This window comes from Chanos chanos, chromosome 9 (assembly GCF_902362185.1).
Source record: "Chanos chanos chromosome 9, fChaCha1.1, whole genome shotgun sequence".
In the NCBI taxonomy this organism is placed as follows: domain Eukaryota; kingdom Metazoa; phylum Chordata; class Actinopteri; order Gonorynchiformes; family Chanidae; genus Chanos; species Chanos chanos.
Genome location: NC_044503.1, coordinates 2,291,208 through 2,312,934, shown reverse-complemented (window position 1 = coordinate 2,312,934; position 21,727 = coordinate 2,291,208). Strand labels below are relative to the sequence as shown.

At 43.0% G+C, this 21,727-nt stretch overlaps 2 protein-coding genes across 4 annotated transcripts; both read right to left on the bottom strand.

Annotated features, from left to right (window-relative positions):
• Nucleotides 1-487: 487 nt before the first annotated feature.
• lpl2a (lipoprotein lipase 2 a) lies at nucleotides 488-5,368 on the bottom strand. Its single transcript, XM_030783506.1, has 10 exons — nucleotides 5,269-5,368; nucleotides 4,177-4,370; nucleotides 3,770-3,949; nucleotides 3,454-3,565; nucleotides 2,959-3,192; nucleotides 1,732-1,974; nucleotides 1,361-1,479; nucleotides 1,091-1,096; nucleotides 719-933; nucleotides 488-587 (listed from the first exon to the last, which is right to left on the bottom strand). Exons 1-10 carry the CDS (start codon nucleotides 5,366-5,368, stop codon nucleotides 488-490), a joined length of 1,503 nt encoding a protein of 500 aa, XP_030639366.1.
• Nucleotides 5,369-11,203: 5,835 nt separating this feature from the next.
• Nucleotides 11,204-17,767, bottom strand: lpla (lipoprotein lipase a). Of its 3 annotated transcripts, none has more exons than XM_030784690.1 (10): nucleotides 17,470-17,767; nucleotides 16,256-16,443; nucleotides 15,542-15,721; nucleotides 15,250-15,361; nucleotides 14,321-14,554; nucleotides 13,703-13,945; nucleotides 12,494-12,614; nucleotides 11,947-12,126; nucleotides 11,747-11,854; nucleotides 11,204-11,643 (listed from the first exon to the last, which is right to left on the bottom strand). In XM_030784690.1, the coding sequence occupies exons 1-10, from the start codon at nucleotides 17,588-17,590 to the stop codon at nucleotides 11,592-11,594; spliced, it is 1,539 nt and encodes a 512-aa protein (XP_030640550.1). In that variant the 5' UTR covers nucleotides 17,591-17,767; the 3' UTR covers nucleotides 11,204-11,591. The 3 variants fall into 3 exon arrangements, with proteins under 3 accessions (XP_030640550.1, XP_030640551.1, XP_030640552.1); XM_030784691.1 differs by having other exon boundaries at nucleotides 17,482-17,767; XM_030784692.1 differs by lacking the exon at nucleotides 17,470-17,767 and having other exon boundaries at nucleotides 15,542-15,723; nucleotides 16,259-16,325.
• Nucleotides 17,768-21,727: the final 3,960 nt, after the last annotated feature.

The window sequence follows — 21,727 nt, the reverse complement described above, 5'->3', positions numbered from 1 at the left end:
CGTTCCAGTGAGAAACAACAATCCCACTGTAACCATGAGTTCGAACTTCAATGTTACAGAAAATTCCATCAAACCTGCCTGCTTCATGTCATTTCTGACTATTTGTTTTACAAAGGCTTAAAAAAGGCTTCTTTAAATATAATTTAAATAACATCTGTAGACATACATCATATACATACAGCGCGCTCATTACGATTTTTGTTGATGTTGATGTTGTTGTTGTTGTTGTTGTTATTGTTAAACAACATCAACATATAACATATAAATAAAGACAATATAAATATTTGTGGAAGTGTTCTATCGGGAGGAGGAGTTAACGGTCAGGTGACCTCTTACAGTTTCTATAGTTGGTTCTTCAGGCTCCGCCTACAAAGAAGGGAATACAAGCACACAAAAAAATGCTTGATTATTCTTTTGTTACTACATATTTAACAAGTTTTGTTGTTAATATTAAGGGGCGACAGGAAATCGGACGCTTTTGAGGAAATCACCTTTTAGAGAGACGCCTCCAATCATCTTTGCATTTCACGAATGTAACCTCCTGAGCCAAACTTGCCGTTTCTGGATCCTTTAAGCAAAAGACCATCCTGTGGAAATGACCAAACGGAAATGGGAAAATAAATTAACCGGAAAAATCCCATCAAACTGCTGGCCCTGACTGTCTTTACACCTGTGGATTTCTGATTCATGCTTCTTTTTTTTTTCCTCTCAAACCTACTTCTTCTGCGTCTCTCCGACTCTCATGCGGATCTTCTGAACTCTCACGTCTGCGCCGGCAGAATCTCCAGACCACCACGAGGACACCTTCTTCAGCAGGGATGCGGCTGTCCAGCTGCTGGACTCTTCCCATCTGAACGTCAACATCAGAAGATCACCCAGGTCCTTCTCCGTCACCAAAAGGAACGAGTGTGTCTTATTGGCCGCGATCCTCTCCTTCCTGTTAGACAACAACACCGTATCTTAAGCCACAATGTTCCACAAAGCAACCAAATTCATCTCACATGTATTCTCAAAAAACAACTCTTAACCTCCTCGTTACAATCAGCGACCGACATGACCTACATTTTGCGAAGCCCAGTCTTTGAAAGACATCGCCCTGTACAGGATGAGGTGTCGCTCTGATCGCTGCGTCATGCTGTCCCTTCACTGTTATCCTACTGGAAAGTTTTCTCATACGTCTCCAAATCGTCTCGCTAACTGAGAAACCCCTAGACATCACCCCTTGGAACGAACCCCCCCCCCCAAAAAAACTAATGTCACACACTTCTAATCAAATCTATGCCTGATTTTCACTGGCTGAATGGCCAAGGCATTGAGTTTGTCCAAACCTCACTGGTTGGTGGTTGGTGAAAACTCACACGTTCAGCTGTAGATTCTCTGCTTCGCCGTTGGTACCGTAGAGAGAGACACTGAGTGATGGCTCCATCTCTGTTCGGTTCATCTTACTTGAGACATGAATCTTCAGCTGGTAGTGATAGACTGTGTAAAGGCATAAGAAAAATCTCTTACAGACGCCGTCTGCTCGTTAAATTCCGCATGATCGAGACCCGTGCATGCGGCTACTATCGTGTCAGTGCAAACTGTTCTCACAGATTTCATACAGACATATCACGTTGTGTAATGGTTGCATCAATTTGTATTTAAGCAAACGTTGGATCAGCAAGCATGAGACTTATGTATTTATTCCATCAAAACGGGATTATTAGAGGCTTCGTTAGGTTTTTCGCTCACCTCGGAAAGGCATGGAAGATCGCGTTTTGGTGAACATTTTGACGCTTCGTGGTTTGCGGACTTTGGTGACGTCGTAGCCCACTGTGTTGCAGCGGTTTTTGCGGCAGCTCAGACACATTCCGCGGTTAAACATGTCGTTACTGCCGCAGCTGTACGCTTTGCTGGCGTCCTGCTCATTCAGCAGAGAGTCGATGAACAGGTGGATGGATCTCTCGTGCTCACACTTAATGGCGTCGTTCATGGCTGAGAATGTCGGGAGATAATACATTGGAGACGGAACACACGGATGTAGGACAATCGCAAAATGAAGACAAATAGACTCCATGAACTATTATCACTCTTCATATATCTTATTATTCATTTTACACGATAAACCAAGCAACGCAACCACCGGAATGAACCCATGAAACCTGTGCACTGACTTTTCTACACTTTACTTTAAAGACATAACTCTCTTAACATGACTAGTTTAGAAGGAATGTACATTGGCTGTTAATTCTGCTTTTTTTTTACAGGGAGCTCTGGTTACCTAAACAGTATATCTCTTTGTATAAGTCCCTCAGCGGTTGAATGTTTTTTTGTAATAAAACACAAAGTAGGAGGCCATAACCCCTCCTGACAAGCTTTATAATGTTGTTCAAAGTGTTACTGAACTGTGAGTAAACATTTGGAGCAGTAAAACCATAAGCACGCAGTCAGAGTTAATTACCCTAACAATACACACAAGTTCTTTGTCCCTCTGAACCACGTGCACTGGCCACTACTGTACTGTCAGCAAAGCTCAGTAGAACTGTTGTTGGAGAGAAAACGATGGTATAATTCTCAGAGACGGATCAGAGACCAGAGACACCGTTCTCGACTCGGTACGGAACTGTCCCCTTACTCAGTGCCATCTTCTCCACGGTTACAAATCACACTCTTATCAAATGAGGCAACATGTCGGTTACAAAACAAAACTGTTTCTTTCCCAACAAACTGGGCTCTAGTCTGAGGAATGCTTCTGAAGCAATACCGCTCTGTCTGGAAACACCACAGTCTGGGGCAACCTCAAAACGGGTAGCAGCCCCAAAAAACTGTAAGCTGTCTATAATGGTCTGCCACACTGAAGCCTGAACTATTGCTTTATAACTGGTTATGAAGAATTATGAATCACAAAATACATTAGAAAGTGTTCATGAACTTCAGAGTACACGTTATGGTTATTCTGGAAACAGACCTAACGCTTACCCAGAATGCCAAAGTTGGCGATCTTCTCCAGTGCTGCACGCAAGTTGCAGCCGGGCTGGAAACTGCCCCCGTTGGGGTAAATGTCCACATGTCCCACAGGCTGCTGGATGCCAATACTGAAACCCAAGGAGCCTCGGGTGAACGTGTGGAGAACATCCACAAAATTGGCGTCGTCCGGAGACAGACGCCTCCGGGCATGGACCCCTTCAAAGTCCGGGCCTGCTGGATCCAGACCTGCGCACAACCGGAACGGATGAGCAATGACATCTATAAGCTGCATTAGCATATCAGCACAAAGTCTTTAGCGCAGGTGGGCTGGCTTCACCTTTGTGACCTAACTGTATATGCATTTAGTGGTGGGGCTATGTTTTCTCATTGCATTAGACAATATTTATAAGGACAATACAGTTCTAATGAATTAAATCGAGTCAAAGTCAAAGGAGGTGGTGTTTTTCTCTAGTGAAATAATTGGGTATTATCAATACAGTCATTTACCCGTTATTCTGCCAACTTTGTTGGTTGTGTGGCTTCCTGCAAACCCTGCCACATGGGCCCCGAGACTGTAGCCAATCAAATGGACATTCTCCAACGGAACGTTGGTCGTCTCCTTGGAAACGAACACAAACAAGAAAATTGTAAGTTGGGAGTAATGATTCTCCTGATCTACAAAAAGAACCCGAAATTATGCCAAGCCACGGGAAGTATACCAGCTGTCTCGATCTAATGGTTTTGTCGAATGGTTTAAAAGGTCGAGTGCATGGGATGGAACGCGCTCTGTCCAGTGCTGTCGGTTAGTCTCAGTCGTACAAACCTCGATCCAGTCGATGAAGCGTCCAATCTCCTGACCCACTTTCTGGGTGTGCTGGGCGGCCACCACGTAGTGATTCTGGGCGACGTCGAGCCAGTCCACCACGATCACGTTGGCATCTCGCTCCCTCTCATACAGCGCCGCCACCAGTTTAGCCACCCAGCTCTCGAACAAACCGATCACCTGTAAAACCACCACGGGACATTACTCTGATTCAGTGAAAATGGAATATTCATACGGGCCTAGTGCTCCACAGAGAGATGGGTGCTAGCAGGAGTTCAAAGGGAGAGAGGGAACGTTACGTGTTTGGGCAAAACGTCGCGGCTACATTGCATATCAGTAACTTGTTTTGTGTGTCTGGACAGGTTGTAGGGCGTCGTTTCTACAGCGTAACTGTTAATGTTACGCACCGTCCATCCGTGAATCACCAGGAAGGTTTTGGCGGTGCTGTTGAAAGCGCAGTTGCTGAGGGAGTCGGGTTCGTTTGGGACAATATAACAAACGTCTTCTTCAGGCTGAGATGGTTTTCGCAGAGAGAACTTCGCATACGTCTTGTTAGCATCCTTACGATGAAACAGGTCGTTCAGAGGTTCCAGGAAATTATCTGGGAGAGGGAAAAGAAAAGTAACAAAAATATTTAATATTCTTTAAGTAAAACCGATAATGATTAGAACAGAAGAATGTAAAATGCAATACTTCCACCCACAAAAGCCCCTGTCTAATCAGATCACAGTTATTGCTCTGACATAAATCCCCCTTTTGGTTTCATTTCATCCTGAGCAAAATGAAACATGTGTAGGTTTCGTCTTGAGAAAATGAAACACCGGTAGGATAAGCAGGCAGGATTAATCACATGTCCACTGCTCCAGGACGAGCATCACCTTTCTTTTGGTGCACTGCTGCACTATAGGATTTTGTTTAAGGCCTACACACAGAATGCAAACAGAATGCGACAGAAGTATACTTTTTTTTTTTACTTATAAGAAATATAGACTGCAGTCACTACCCCTTTACTGAAATGTATGTAAAATCATAGTCCATCCACCTGTGGGGAGCCCATGACAGACACACTGGTAACGTCCAGAGGTTAAACAATAAACCTAGTGATTATACTGACAGAGTAATAAAATCAGTTTTATTTTCTCTTTGTCGTAGAGAGCACACATTCATTCAAGTCGGATGAGAGGCTGGGTGGGCTGAGCCATCGAATCAGTAAGGGTCGTATAACCGCTGCTACGTCATCTCAGGCGAACTCAATGTAAACTCAAACACTATCGTGGCATTTTCGAATTTGATGCACACTCACGTAAACCACCGTCACAAAAATCACTGAGAGCAAAAGCGAGCGACATATGGGAACGAAATAATCAGCTTCACGGTGCGCTGGAAAATTTTAAGTCTCTTACCATAACATTCATTGTATAATTGTATAACTACAAATCGCTGAACAGTTGCATGGATAACATGATCATAACAACCATTTATATACATAAAGATCTTACCAAATATTGTGTTGGACAGCTCTTCCTCCAGTGTAGAGACGCACAGGACTGTGGAACTTAACAGGAGCAAAAGGTGACATTGGTATGACAAAATTTTCATGTCGTTTTCAAAATTTCAAGTTATTTTGTTTGGCTCTTTGGTTATCGACCCAACGACCTCCTCGGACGCAAATCGAATGGGATCGTTTCAATGAGGGGATCAATAAGTTTGGAGAAGTTTTTTTCGCCCCAAACACAGAGTTGATAGAGCTGACATCTGAGACGCAGCGAGGCGCTGAGTTCCTAAATAGAACCACTGTCGACCGATCGAATATCCGATTGGTCGTTCCCCACGGGCGGGGTGAAGGCTCGCTCGTATTTGTTTAAACCCTCAGAGGCTCGCGACGATGCTGATGCTGATGACGTTGAAGCTTTGCTAAATATGATGCAGTGTAAGAAATGTCGTTTTACTAGGCAAGCCCACCGTATCATTTTAAGCTGAGTAAGAGAACGTTTCCAGCTAAAGTACTATCGCGTGGGAAAACCTGACAGACAGGGTCTTCTCTCAGGGAAAAAAAGCTGACGGTTTTACATGGCTTTCATTACACGTTTTACAATGAATCTTGGGATCCCCGGGACAATAAGTAATCACACTTTGTCAGTGAACACCAAACATAATCGTACTGGTTGAAAAGAATATATTAGTTTGTATGAGATGTCAGTTTTGAATTTCCAGGGACCCCAGCCTTTTTTTGTCAGGGGACCCCTGAAGCCCAAATTAGTTTCCTCTAGACCCCCCTTGAGATTTTAACTGAGAGTGAATTTAATTTGACATTGACATTTCCATCATAAACTCAGGAACCAGCACAACACCACAAACTGTTAGGTTAGGATTTCACAAAGCCCCTATTGAAAACCCCAGATATAGTTAATCAATTTACAAAATAAAAGTCTTTAAAAGTACTGTAAGGTAGTCCTCATACAATACAGTTTCCTGGAGCATAACTGAAGACTGGCTGTCTGTGGTTGAGAGACATCAATGCGGGTTAAGACAAAGACATGCTTGCATTTTCATGCTCTTGCATTACTTTAACTTTTATTACACATTCTCAAACGCTTCACTGTACTTATGGCAATGGGCCCAGAATCCATGTAACAGGAGCTTTTGTGAAGACATAATGCTTTATTAAGTAATCTCTCCTGAATGAGTCATAACAGGTTTAGCTGACTGGCCAGGCATATCAGACATTTCTGTGATTAACAGACGTATGTGAATCTTAAATGCCACTGATACTGATCGGCTGAGGCCAAACGGATCCGTCCAGTCACCTGACCCAATTAATGAAACCAGTCCCACGTTCATGAACAAACTCCTTCACTTCTCTCTGACCGGAGACTGATGTGTCTGGAAACTTTGACCAGGTGGAATGTGAATGTCGGTCTGCCGAGAGGGCAGACACTGCTCCGCCCTGTGCCCAGTCCGTCTGACTGAGACACCATGGCTCTACTGGTGTTGAGAGGAAATACCACAACGTTTTTCTCTTCGGCTCGAACAGGGGGCTGCCAAAACCTGTTTTCCGTCTCTTCGTTCTTTAATAAGCCTTTTGTGACCACATGAATGCTTTTCCCGTGGCTTTGTAACGTAAGTTTTTGGTGTTTACCTCATGGACAGGCAAACAGAAATGCCCGTGGAAATATAGACTGGGACGCTGGCACTCAGCTTGACACTCGTCTCAGTGCCTCTGTCCAAAAAGCACTCTGAGAGATTAACTATTTGCACCACTAAGAATGTCATTGCCTGTCAAGCTCACAAGTGCCCTGGCCGGAATGTGCGTGGACGGGACTTAATCCATGGTTCCATGCTTGGCTATCCTCCACCAATCAAAAAAACTCTACAACTTGAAAAATTCTAGAACATGGTTATGAAAGAAAGGTGCACTGCAATGTCGGCTGACCTGTGACCCAGCATAATGGAGAAGTTGGTTAAAACTCTGCAGAGGTTTATGCCAGAGAGGAACACAGAGAGGAAAGTGTTTTACATGCGCCTGGCGGACTGAGGTGCAGTACTGGAGAGAGAATCCCAGCAGGTTGTCACGTGGATGTTTGTGCATGCTGCCCACTGACTTTGGGGAGTCACTGTTTTTTTCTCAGAACGAGTGTGTGTTTCTTTTTCCCTGAAAGACAGGGCAGTAAGTCAGAAATTTGTTATCATTGCAATGTTATTACACGTGAAGCTAACATCTGTGGCCGGGAAGTGTGTTTCTGGTGCCTCAGCCGTGCAGATGAGATGGTGAATCCTCAGTATACACACTGTGGTCTATTATCGCAGCCTTAGATACTGTGAGATTATTACAGCTGTAGATATTGGCCATTAGGCTGCATTCCATTGTTGTCATGTTGGATTAATTGCTTGATGCTCGTGTGTGAAGCCTGGATTATAATTATGACTGCATAGGATCAGAGTAACAGAGACCGAAGGCTTTATATTGTATTTACAGATGTTTACATAGAAACTAGATATTCATCATATAAATCTTGTCTGTGAACAAGATGTGTGTGTGTGCGTGTGTGCGTGTGTATGTATGTGTGTGTGTGTGTGTGTGTGTGTGTATGTGTGTGTGTGTGTGAGAGAGAGAGAGAGAGAGAGAGAGAGAAAGAGAAACAAAGGGAGAGAGAGAGAGAGAAAGAGAGAGAGAGAGAGAGAGAGAGGGAGAGAGGGAGAGAGTCAGAGTCCTGCTGTTGTTGCTGGTAAAGCTTAGAGAGGACTGACAAAGCCTGATTGCCAAAGAAAGAATTCCAGATTTTGAGCACTTTCCAAACTCTTTTCCTAAGTTTTTCCAAGAATTTCAGTTAAAGGAAACTGCTAGTGAGAGATAGATGTTGCTCCCACACCATTCCTAGTAGTCCTGCTCAATTCTATCCCATGGTGTCCTAAACAGATGGGAGAAAATCTGACACCAAAAGAGGAAACTTGAGGGTGGCTGGTGATAAATTGTCATTGTGTGTGTGTGTGTGTGTTTTGTGTGTGTGTGTGTGTGTGCGCATGTGAGTGTGTGTTTGTGTGTTGGTCTTTGTGTGTTTGCTGGAGAGTGGAAGATTTCCCAATTTCCTAAGGGGTTGTTTGAGGTCTTAACATTTAGAAGATGAAAGAAAAAAAAGTCTTGCCAAGAATTCAGTTTAATTTTTCTGGTCGTGGGCTTTCTCTCTGTGAGAAACCTGCCAACAAAGGCATTATGAGGCAATTACATTCGGATGCAGAACAGGCCTCTGTGAGTGTTTAAATACTCAAACAGGACCACAGAGTGCATCTGTTGGTGCTGCATCCTGAGATATGACCCACTTATCTGGCCTGTCACTGGTCCTCTGATAACCAGTAAGGGTTTCCGAACTCTTACTGGTCCTCTGACAACCATTAAAGGTTGTGGAACTCTTACTGGTCCTCTGACTACCCAGTAAAGGTGCCAGTCCAGACTGAAGCATGCACTGAGAGATATGTGTGGTTAGACCAATGACGGGTCCTGTCACTGAAGTGTTGGTAGTTTGGCCTGAATGAGATTTCATTAAGAATTATTCATTCTAATGTGTTAGAAAATGACACTTTGCAGAATACCCCAGTGTATGGTCTTAGCATAGTGAATGAGTCAGGTTAAGCATTCACTAACTTTGCTGCTACACGTTTACTACAAACAGAATCAAGCTTCTTGTATTCAAAATCCTCCTCAAGAAGTGTGTGTTTGAATACTCATAGCATATTGTCTTTTTACCAGAGGAAAACGTAACAAAAGTGATTTAACCCTGGTGGATTTGTTTTGGTTACATTATTCGATTGTGTTTGTCTCTTGTTTTCAGAATTCCAAGAATTTCTCAATCTCTCCTCACGGTTCGAATGTGGGCATCCCGCCCCCCTCCCCCCACCCCGGTCCCCGGGGGGCTTTGTCAGGACGTTTTCCTGTTCGGGAGGCACAAAGCAAGAGTAAGTGTTGCAGTAAGTGTTGCTGCAGTTATAAAGAATGAGCGGCCTTATCTTCCGTACTGTGCCGTGACTGGACAGAATTCCCAGTTGCACTGGTTTAATCGACATTTCCTGCACAGTGAAAGATGGTGCCTGCCTCCTGTTTTGATAGCGCAGACTGGAGGAGGAACACACGCGAAAAACAGAAATAGTGTAACATGTTTATTTATTAAAATATCATACTTTGCACAGTGCATGGCATATCGTTTAATAGGCAGAGGACATAACAGGACCCCGGTGACGTTTGGGTGATGTCACTGGGTTTTCGATCAGAATGCGTGAAGAGGTTACACGACAAAAACCGCGAAACGAGACAGCAACAGAAACATCACAAAATATATTACGAGCTTCATATACAAATATATACATTCAATAAATAGAAAATGAAAGTTCTTTTTTTTTTTAAACATGTTTGTGGCTATTATGTAAGGCGGTGTCAATAGCCCTGATCTGTTTTTTTTTTTTTTTTTTTTTAAATCAATAGGGGTTTTTTTTTTCTCTCCCTCCCTCGGAAGTTTGGGATCTTTAGGATTACGTGGGTCATTTGATTCTGATTATTTAGTTATTGACCTCAATCCGTATCAAGAGTACTTTCAATGTTTTTTTTTTCTTTTCTGGAGCTTTTGGAAGCACATTTTGTATTGCTGTCACTGGGGGCATGTGTATCATGGGAATTTTCAAAAGTTTTGTTGTAGTGCTGAAAATCACGGGCTTTGTCACCAAAGCTATCGATTGTTTCACCTCATGATGAAGATGAGTTGATTGCCCAGGGTCAAGCCCTTAAAGTGACCTGTGCCATACACAATAACCAAATGCAAACATAGAACACAAAGAATTTCAAAGAGTAGGATAATACAGCTAGAGATATAATGATGGTTACAAAGATTTACACTTGTCATTTCTACACATAGACTTAGCACAAAGTGTAATTGGTCCCCTGATCAGGTAATAGACTCAGCCCCCCCACCCCCTTTTGTCTCTGAAATCAGAATGTGGAATTCCAGTATTCCGGGAATTTGGATTTCTGGAGATTTTTTTTTTTAAAAAAATGGAATTCTGGGATTTGATTTTCAGAATTCTGTCCGTTCGGAATTCCAATTCTGTCATCAGACTTCCAGACAACAGCTCAGTTAAAGAAACATTGCAAGTAACACAACGGACTTCATTTGTTGTGGTTGGGGAAAAAAATGTGCCCACGATACAAATCAAAAGCTTAGACAACATCTTTCAAAAATTATACAAAGGGCTTTGCAATGGTGAGAAGGTGTTTCTAAGAAATGGACACAGAGGTATTTAATAATCTCTTATATTGTATAAGTAATGACAAGGCTAATTCACAGTGGTTTAGTCTCTCTGTGATTGCATTTCATATGTAACTAATGGCACATTATGCCTACTGCACAATAAACAGTAGTTACATCAACGCTAAGAGTCTAAATTAGCATCAAATCAACACTTTTCAGTGTTAGTGTAATCCACACTCACCAGAGCAAATCCAGTTATGAGGTCTCTAAGAGTATCCTCCTCTGATTAATACTAACAATGTGTAATAATGTGGACAAAAGATTACTCTGAAATGAACTCTGCATATCTCCAAGAAAACTTTACATTGGAAAAAAATCAAGATGTTCAGTGGTTGTGTAAGGGCAGATGAAACAGGCTGGGTCATTTCTTTGGTGTCAGCCACGACAGCCTGGTGTCTGCAGCTGCTACAGCATTCCCACATCCACCCACGGACAATGGAAGCACAGTTTTACCGAACGCACATGCGCACACACATACACACACTCTCACACACACACACATGCACGCACACACACACACACACACACACACACACACACGCACACTCTCACACACACACACACACACACACTTGCACGCACACACACACACACATTCTCACACACGCACACACACACACACACACACACACACACGTGCACTCACACACACACACACACACACACACACACACACACACACACACACACACAGAATAGGCTGGAGTAATGTCTCACACAGGTGTTTTCTCGCTTGACTCTTGGGCAGCAGTATTTTATGGAAATTTTGAGTGACTGGAACAGACCGGAACAGAAATGTCTTTCGTTCCAAACTGTGCAGCAGCGAAAAGAGACAGAAACTACTTGCAGAACGCGCTTGAGAATGTGATGATTGATGTAAGATGATTGGTTGCTACTTGGGCGGAGGCGGGACATCCAGCCCAGCTTAGTGCCCGCCTCTCTCTCTCTCTCTCTCTCTCTCTCTCTCTCCAGCGTTCCCCTCCTGGGCTTTTCTCCATTACTTCCACAGGCGGAATTTAAGTGCTTCTCTACTCTCCATCCTTTTTGAAGGAGCTTCCTTCCATCTTCAGCTTGTGCAACCTGTTAGAGAGGAGGAAAAAAAAAAAGAAGTTAAAAACGAAAAGCAAAAAAAAACGACACATGACCGCAAATGAGTCACGTGGCACATCCCCAAGCAACATACTTTCTTTCTTTGCGGCTCGACTGGGCTTCTTTGGACTTCACGAACACAGCAGGTTCTCCACCTTGGGACATGTAGGCAAACTCTCCCTCCTTAGCGCTGAAGATGACCCTGAAACCAGACCAACGGGATCAGCGTTAACCATCAACGTGTCTTCGAAGGACGCGTCGTCAGTAGGAAAGGAAAGGAGTGCGTGTTCTTACTTAGCCTGTGTCTCTCCGGATTTGACCCGGATTTTACGGATGTGGAAGGTGTTGGTGCCCCACCAAGACCAGCGGAAGAGAGAGTCTTTTTCCCACTGGATCTTCACCATCAGCAGTTCACCGATGTCCACGTCTGTGGTCAGCAGGAAGGACACAGTCGTGTTGGTGGCCAGGGAAGGCCTACGAAGTCAAAGATGATTGGTCAGTTCACCAAAGTCACTCTCAGCCAGTGAGGAACGCAGACAATCAGAGTTTTTAAAAGCTTCGTGTCTATGTCCAAAATACTCCTGTGTTTTTATGTATCATAGATTACCATGATATTTAGTCTCTCTTTCTTTTTTTAGTCTGTCTTTCTCTCACATGCAGTTTCTAGTGAATTGTCTCTGTGCGTCTCTCTCTCTCTCTCTCTCTCACTCTCTCTTTGTCTCTTCCTCTCTGTTACTATGTTCACCTATAACAGGTGCTATCTTAAAAGTCTCATTAAAAATTCCACCTCATACAGCCCCTGTCAGATGTTAAAGCAACATAAAAAAAAAAAAATACTCACAGGACATAAGGGATGTTCTCCTTTTCTCCATGGAGACCATACAGAGAGATTTGCATTGGCTGCTCAGTGAAACTCATCTTATCCTTGCCGAAGAAATGGACCTTCACTTGGTAATGGAAAACTGTGGAGAGAGAGAGGGAGAGTTATATTTAGGATCAACCTTCGCTGATACGGTTATCATTCACAAACTAAACTCCCCAGAGAGTGAGGAAGGAAACTCTCAGAGGGAAGTTCAGTTGCTATTTTCAGACCAAACTGCATATGGTACACAACTTTAACATAAAACTGAACTGAACTGATCTCTAGATCAAGAACTGTGGCAGATTACACAAGAGGTCTCTGCACAGCAATCTTTCAAACAACTGATTTTTGCTTCTGGAAATCTCGTTTCTGTTCCAGGGAAAGGCAAATAGTGAGGTAGAATTCTCTACCTTATTACTGATCATTCTAGCCATTACGTCTCACACAAAAAGTGAAATAATAAGATATTTTGTGCCTGGAAAATGTAACTCTGAGACACAGATGAAAAATACTTGGAGAGCCACGTTTGAAACTCGAGCCGAATGGAGCCGGCTCAGTTTGACGAGCACATCGCTCATTCTTTTTCCGCAATCACACGCAAGAGGATTCGGTTTCAAAACAACATTTGTCGGACTGTCCACCGCACCCCTCTGACCCAAAGCCTGGAGCCGTGTGTGTCCGTTTCCGTCCCTCTAAGTGTCAGCGCACAGGGACACATGTCCAGGTTAATAAAGTCTCAGATTCAGATATTGAACTGCTTTTTTGTGAGTGTTGATCAGAAGATTCGGGGACGTAGACCAGGCAAAGCGGTATGTTCAGGTCATTTAATAATGTTATTACTCTCTCAGAGGTAGTTAAGGTGTGAAAGAGATGGGAGAGAAGTCACACTAGGATCATGATAACCTAAGAAAAAGGTGTTCTAAGACTCTGTTGGAAGTAGCTGATGCACTTTTGGCCGAAGATTTCATTGATTTAAATGTAACCTTGTATCCTGTTGGAAAGATTCTAGATTCCGTCATTTCCATTATGACATCACCACGGTTCGATACATTGTAATTTTTGCCTATCACAAGGGAAGGCTTGGAATCTTACACAGGTTCCAACAGAATATGTGGCCTCCTTTAAATCAACTGAAGCTTCTCTGGCCAGTGAACTGGTGTCTTCCACGTGAGTTCTGTAACTCTTTACCTTTGTAGGGCATGATGCCCCTGGTCTTCAGGTACATTTTGCTGCTGCGTCGCGCACGTACTTTGTTGACGCCGTAGCCGACTTTGTTGCAGCGGTTCTTGCGGCAGCTCAGACACATGCCCTTGTTAAAAGCGTCTTTGGAGTTGCAGCGATAAGCAAAGCTCTGCATGTGTTCATTCACCAGAGAATCGATGAAGAGGTGGATGGAGCGCTCATGAGAGCATTTCACTATCTGATCCATATCTGAAAGACAGACCGAGAGAGAAAGGGGGGAACACTCAGACGTCAGTGCACATTATGTCGAGTCAAATGCTTAGACCCGCCTGTGCGGGTGTACGCGTGTGAGTCTGAGAAAACAGTATGTATGGACTAAATGTATCTTAAATTTGTCCAGCAAGCTGTAAGTGGCATTATGAGTGCACAGTAAGAAAGCTACACAGAATTCAAAGCTAGACAGAGTAGTCAACTACATAACTTTAGTTATGATTGTCTGTTACCTACTTAAGTCATTCTGTTTTTTTGTGTGCGTGTGCGTGTGCGCGCGCGTGTGTGTGTGTGTGTGTTTTAAGGTTTCCTACAGAGTTAAATGTGTAGTAATGAGAGAAAACGGAGGCTCACTTTGGAAGCCGGTGAAGGCGATCATCTTCACGGTGTTCTGGAGGTCACAGCCGGGCTGGAACGTTCCTCCGTTGGGATAAATGTCTATGTGTCCGACGGGCCTCTGGATCCCGATGCTCCGGTCGGGAGAGCCCCGCGTGTTGGTGTGAAGAACATCCACAAAGTTGGCGTCGTCAGGCGACAGGGTGCTCTGCGCGTCGGCGTACTCAAAACTGGGGCCGGCCGGATCCAATCCTGTCCGGAGAGCGAGATAAAGGAGAGAGACAAGAGGAGGAGGGAGAGAAAGGGAGACGAGAGATGATTTGTAAGCACAGATGTTGCAGACCTCTGTGTGAATGTATAGGATTTCATGTCCATCTGTGGGCTGTTGAGCAATAAGCCCTTTAATGACATACAGCTGAATTGTAATGGTCTCTGTTCCAGACATGGAACTTTACCAAATAGTCTTTCTAGGAATACAACTTCTGAGAAGAGTTGTTTTTTTTTTTAAGGCATTTTTCAATGACTTTGCAAACACCCTCCCCTAGAAAATCTACCGTAGGACTGATCACCCGTTCATAAATATGTCATATGTCTTATCACCAAAGCAGTTATATCAGCACATCTGAGTTCATACCAATACACATTCAACTCATGACAAGACATCTAACATACAGGAGCACCATAGACGTGCTTACTAGCACCCAACACAACCGAACATTTATTTAATGTTTTATTTCCGCTCTTTGTCTCAGACTCCAACGTTCACACAGCATCAGACTAGCAATTAACTGTGTGTACTTACAATGACATAATCGATTACAGTCAGTTTACGGCAAAACGCTCCACGAAAGGGGATCATTTTACTGCTCACAACAAAAAATGCCCAACTCTACCTACAGGGGGCGCTGGCTGAGTAAAGGATCCACGGGACCGCTCAGTCTGCTCACCTGTGATTCTATTGATTTTGCTCCGTGTTAGCAGGCCTGCGATCCCGGCGACATGGGCTCCAAGACTGTATCCCAGCAGATGGATCCTTTCCCAGGGATAATCAACCTCTCCCTTCACGACGGGAATATTAAAAATACCGAAAACAAAAACAAAAACAAAACACAAGGTCATAAAGTTTACAAAATATCAGCGAAATGAAGGGAATATTTCAAAGTGACCAAGCCGATGACTCGGTCCGGATTTCTGACAAATGGTGAACTGGTACTGGGCGACTGTCGACGGAGAGCCCACCTGTAGCCAGGTGACAAATTTGGCCACGTCTCTGCCCACGAGCTTGGTGTAGGCGGCTGAGGTGGTGTAGTGTTGTTGTGCGCGTGTGAGCCAGTCCACAATGATGACGTTAGCCATGGGCTCCCGTTCATGAAGAGCCATCACCAGCTTTGGCACCCAGCTCTCATACATCCCCGTCACCTGGGCACGGAAAAAAGAAAGAAAGAAAAAAAAAAAAACAAGGGTAAGATTTCAAAGAACTTCACAACTCAGAGAGATACATCGTAAATATGCCACTTATGAATGATCTCTGCTTTCCAAAATCATCTTCTCTCCTGTCGTACATACAACCTGCGACACTACGCTGCAGTGTCATCTAAGATAACGTGCCGACACCCAGGGGTTCGAGAACCCTCGGGCTGTGTGAGCGAGGCAACACTTTGTAGTGGACTGAATCTGTTCCTGAGAACTCCCACTGTTCACTGGTCACAGCGGTAAATGTAAGAACTGATTAACTCTGGCTACAGTACCACTGCAGATATGTGGTTTAATGGAGATTAAGGAGATGTAAAATGTTAAGCAACGATCAACCTCATGTGTGCCTGAGCACACTCACTGAACACTTCCTTATCACATGATGTTAAAAAAAAAAAGTAAAACTGGACTTTTTATTGAAATTTGACAGTTTGCTTTCTGTTGTTTTGAGATTGTTCGTGTTGACGTTGTCCAACTCACCGTCCATCCGTGGATAACTATGAAGGTCTTGTTTTCTGGGTTGAATTCACACTCTTTAATCGTGTCGCTCTGTCCCGGGACGATATAACACATGTCATCTTCAGGCATGTCTGGTGTCCTCAACGCAAACTTGGATTCAATGTCACTGAAGTCCAGCATCCAGTCTGTGGAGTTGGCTGTGGAGTTATCTGTGGAAAGAGAGTTCAGTCACACGCAGTGAGTCACTGACTCTACTCAGAGCAAAGCCCTGCTGTAGCTCCGCAGAGTTGACAAAGCCGGACTGAGATTAGAGAGTGTCTGAGATCACAGTACCAGGCATCAGGTTTAGGGATTTTATTTTTTTTTTTCTCAGGCAGATTGACTCTCCGCAGTGTAGAGTATTCATACATGGGAGACACGGTTCAGCAGACAGGTCGCCTGACAGTACATATGACCTTAATGATTTTAATTAGTGCCCCCCCCCCCCTCCCCAAGACCCCCACCATGCTGCTTGGGCTGTTTTTCATAGAGGTTCATTGCCCTCTGTTGTCATTAGTTTAGAGCGCAAGGCTTCCACCACATTTTACATTAGGACAATCAACAACAAGCCAGATACAATGCAGAGAAAGAAAGAAAGAAAGAAAGAAAGAAAGAAAGAAAGAAAGAAAGAAAGAAATCCTACATAGAAAGAAGACCATTTCCAGTAGAGGCATCTAATTAGATTTTAGTTTTTCACATCAGAACAAAATCAATCATTTTGCAACAACGAGTATAATAATAATAATAATAATAATAATAATATTAATAATAATAATAACAAACAACTGTCTGACTGATCCACCACATTCTAAATCCCAGATTAAGATGCAAACGATAATTTAAGTAAAGATTATTTTGCTGAAGATAAAAAAAAAAGACAATAATAAGATAAGATTGTTTTGTCTGAAAATTCCTGCGGATGATCGCGTGGACCGACAGCGGTGGGGGGCTGGGGCCAAACCAGTGACTCAGCTCTGTCCCGCACAGTTAACTGTGGGTCATTAACAGCACACTGTTTCAATCCGACCGCTTCCCGTCCGCTCGTTCTGTTTACTTAAGAAGATTAATGCTGCCTCTAAATTTAACTGTTGAGGCACACGATACACAAGCTTTGCAGCCGGAGAGTCAACCAATAAAAAGTGAATTAGGTTAACTTTTACAAAATGCAAAACAGTATTCAGATACATTATACTTACCAAAAGTTGCACTAAAAGGTGTGGGCTCTATGGTGGTTGTTTCAGGGCTAGTTGCAAAACTTACAAAAATGTTACAAAAATATATCCAGACAAAGAGCAAAACACTGTTATCTTTTCCCATGATGGAGCAGGTTTGGTGGTCTTATGCCTATATGAAGAGTCGGGAAGAAGTTAGAACTTTATGATTTTTATGGATTTTTTTGCAGACGTAGTCCAATTAGTTTGTTCAGTTGTAAAGTACTCCGGCCACAGTCACAGGCTATCACGGAGGTTACTGGGGATCCCTGCTTTAAAAGTTTTGCCACAATTGCCGCTTCCAGCGTGTCTTTATTCTTTAGGCAAGATTCCATGCAAATCACTCATATTTCATTGGTCCACTGGGGCGTGTCTGGGCGTGGCCAAACCCATACAAATATCGGTCTACAACTCACTCTAAATTACAGAGTCCGCATAACTGTCCCGTAAAAGATCACACAACAGTGCAAGCTGGATGTCTTTTAAAGGCGTTTGAGAAGTAGTCCAACATGATAATTTAGTGAAACCGTCTTAATGGACAGTCTTTAGAACCTCAAACTTTATCACGGAGATACGTTGAGTTTGTGTGATCAGTCGCTAAAACTTGTAGACCAATACAACCTTATAAAATAAATATTTCCGTTTTAATAAACAGACGGAATTACAAATCCATCTTGTGCCACTGATCAGTTGGTTGTGCGAATAATTCTTTCACAAGGACAAATACACGATTGTGTGCTCTAAACAGATTATTACTAAATCAAACAAAAAAAAAAACCCAGTAAAACAGTCAAAGACGCACAAATTGACGCCAATACTTTGCATTAGATGTCCGTGCATTCAGTGTAAACTTTATTATTTTCCAGTAAAATTAATTTTCTACATTTCGTTTAAAACGTGTTTGGAGCATGCTCTTTGTAGCACAATACTGTGTTATTTTTCGATACTTTGGAACTTTTCTACATCTTTTTGTGCTGGGTTCACGATTTGTTTATGTAGGCTATCCTACAAGTACCCTTTCAAATATTACCGTATATTTCATGTGCTTGTGCAAGCTCTCTAAATATGCGTCAGTTGTTGGAAGGTGCCTGAATAACAACCGAAAGTGTGTGCTTTGGAAGTACTAGGCTGACAGTTCTCTCATCGATCTCAAACAGAACCCAGCCTTGGTTACAACGAACTACTCCCACAAGTTCCATCTTTATTTGGCACAGATAGAGTGAGAGAGAGTGTGTGTGTGTTTGTGTGAGTGTGTGAGAGTGATAGAGAGAGAGAGAGAGAGAGAGAGAGAGAGAGAGAGAGAGAGAGAGAATACCAGCGTGATTTTCAATTAGGAGTGAAATCCGATGGGTGTGCGGGAGGCTCTTGTCGTTCATTGGTTAAACAGCGGTGAGCAGAGGATAGTGAGACCGAGCAGCTGACTCCAAAACCTCTAGTGACCAAATGCTGATGCTGCAACTGCGCCAGTCGCCGGGTTCGTGAGCAGACAGTGGGGTCTGCGCCGCTGTGGGACTTGTTTCTCGTTTTAACAAACCTCAGGTCTTCTGAACGCGTGCGAGGAATTGTCTGTCCGAAAACAGAAGAAATGGCTCTTGAATGGCACAGAGAGGAACTTTATGCGAAACAGATGTTTTTTATACCCCCCTCCAAGGCCTCCCTCCCCATTATTTTATTTAAATCTGAATGTTTCAAGACGCGCTCTGACTCCAATTCATATATCATGCTGTCAGATCGGCGCTGACGGGATTTTAAAACATTGTGCTGGGAAAAAACCATTGGTCTCGTGAAAAAGCGAGAATTGTAATGTAACTAGCAGGGTGACGGAGATAGAATTGAGTATGCTCATACAACGTGTACTCGTGAATGTGTTTCAGTGAAACACTACAAATGACCTCTTTTAGTTATTATTATTATTATTACTGTGGTAGTTATTCGCAACAAGATCGTCAGCGAATATTGTGAGAGTGTGTTTTCTATGTTAGGCTAGATAACATACGTAACAGTGCTAAGCTGTTGGTTTGATTACCGAGTCTTACTGTGTCCCTGTTGTTTGGGATTTAAAAACTTGGCATTGAGCAACCATTGTCGCCATCCCCAGAAACATGGCAGAAACATGATCTTGGCAATACTTGTTCAGTTGGGTTTTTTTTTTTTTCGGGTAATGCGTAATTGTCCTGACCCTTGCTGCCAAGGTGTTGCAACTTAGCCTGTCTCTCACTAAACACTTTCAGGCCAAGTTTACTCAACGAGTTCTATCTATCTATCTATCTATCTATCTATCTATCTATCTATCTATCTATCTATCTATCTATCTATGCCTTCAGACGTTGTCAGTTAATAGCAGAGTTTTATATGCGCATGCGCTGAGCCAGTGGACGTTGCTGTGGTTTGATTCATATAACAAAGATTTAACTTCATAATACAGAATGCTACACTCACATGACACACGGTGTTGGATCTGTTCCACTGGTCCTCAGTTAGCCAGGGAACACTATCCAACCATCCAGGGTTTTTTTTTTTTCAGTACAAGGGCAGTGAGGGGACTCTGTTACTGGATGGTCTTGACCTTTGGCTCAGGTTATTTGCTTAGCAGAATGCCAAACAGTCGACTCAAAAGTGGTCTCCCTGTAATCACTTTTTATTCCAATGACTAAAAAAAAAAAAAACAATGAGAAAATGTCCTGTATTTTAAACGTGTTGTGATAACCACAACTGTTCCTGGATGTTACACAACATGTCCTCTTAATAAATGAGCAAAAGCTGTTTGTCTTAAGGGCAGGGTGTTTTATCATTTTCAGACAGAATTAACTCTGTAAAAGCCTGTGCCTGAGATGATACTGAGGCCTTTGAGGTTTGCGTTTGATGTAGATGACCCTAACATTGTGACCTTTTTTTTTTTTTTTCAGAGATCTAGTATATTCAGCTACTGACCTGAATTATAAGGTAGTAAATCATCAATGCTTTAAACTATAGTCTGACAGTTGTAAATGCTTCCACCATTCCAGAGTTTCAGAGTTCTTCAGAAACAGTCAAAAAAATTTCATGCATGTATTTCCTTTCCAATGTTCTAATGTAAAGGGGAGAGTACATGGACAGTCAGTCGTGTTTCTATATTTATCTTAACAGATCATGTCACACTCAGATCCCCTGTACCTATCACAGCCTGGCCACCCCTCCCTAAATTAGGAACTGCCGGAGAGTTCTCGTTGGAGCATGCTCATTTAAGACCAAGCCCTGCATTTAGTGAGAGGGTCACACCTAGACATAGCCTGTGCTAACTCATTAAGTGTGAGGCACATGCTAGCTGAAGAGAGACTCTGATTGGCTAAAAACCTCATGTGACCTTGTTCAGTAATAGTATGTTTTGAAGAATTTAGTCCGTGGTTTCCTGTCTCCGAGCATTCGGTGAGTTTTAGCAGGACAGAATGAGTCAGATAAAATCTCATGACATCAATAAAGCTCCCAGCCACTCATGCCTCCTCTAGGCTGTTTTTAACGTTTCATTTCGGCTGTTTGATTGAACTCTTTCTCAGGGAGCGCAACAAATCCCTTTCAAAGTGACTTTTATGTAGTTATGGCACAACACGTTTGGCTGTAAAAGAGCCAATAAAAATTGTCCTGAAGGACAGGTCTTCCTCTGGGAGCATATATGACTGTATCTGGTACTATATTATTTTTTTCTCATTTATGTTTTCACCCTGTCTTGTCCTGACAGTTTTACATAAAACAGGATGTCATAATGCTTAATGACCAGTTATAAACAGTTATACCAGCTCATTATAACATCTTCATAGCGTGTCAGAATACCCTGATGTATTTTATTCAGTCGTTTTTTCAGAAGACCGCTTACATGTTGAAAACATTAAAAAAAAAGAGATTAAAAGAGATGTAGGTGAAGCGTTAAGATGAGAGAGGCCTATGTAGGTGATCTTTCTCTTTCATGCCTCTGAATTGGGTTTAATTTGTAAACTGGGTTGTTTACTTTAATGGCAATGTGACCATAAAAAGCTTCGAGTCGTAACCCATGGCTCTGTGCAACATGTCAGCAATAATCACAAATATTTGTGAGTGTGGCAGATGAAAACCATCTGCCCTTGTGTTTGAGCTGGCAACGAAAGAAAGAGGGAAAGAGAGAGAGAGCGAGAGGGAAAGAGACAGAGAGAGAGAGATGGAGAGAGACAGAGAGAGAGAGAGAGAGAGAGGGAGAGAGAGAGAGAGAGCGAGAGGGAGAGAGGGAGGGAGA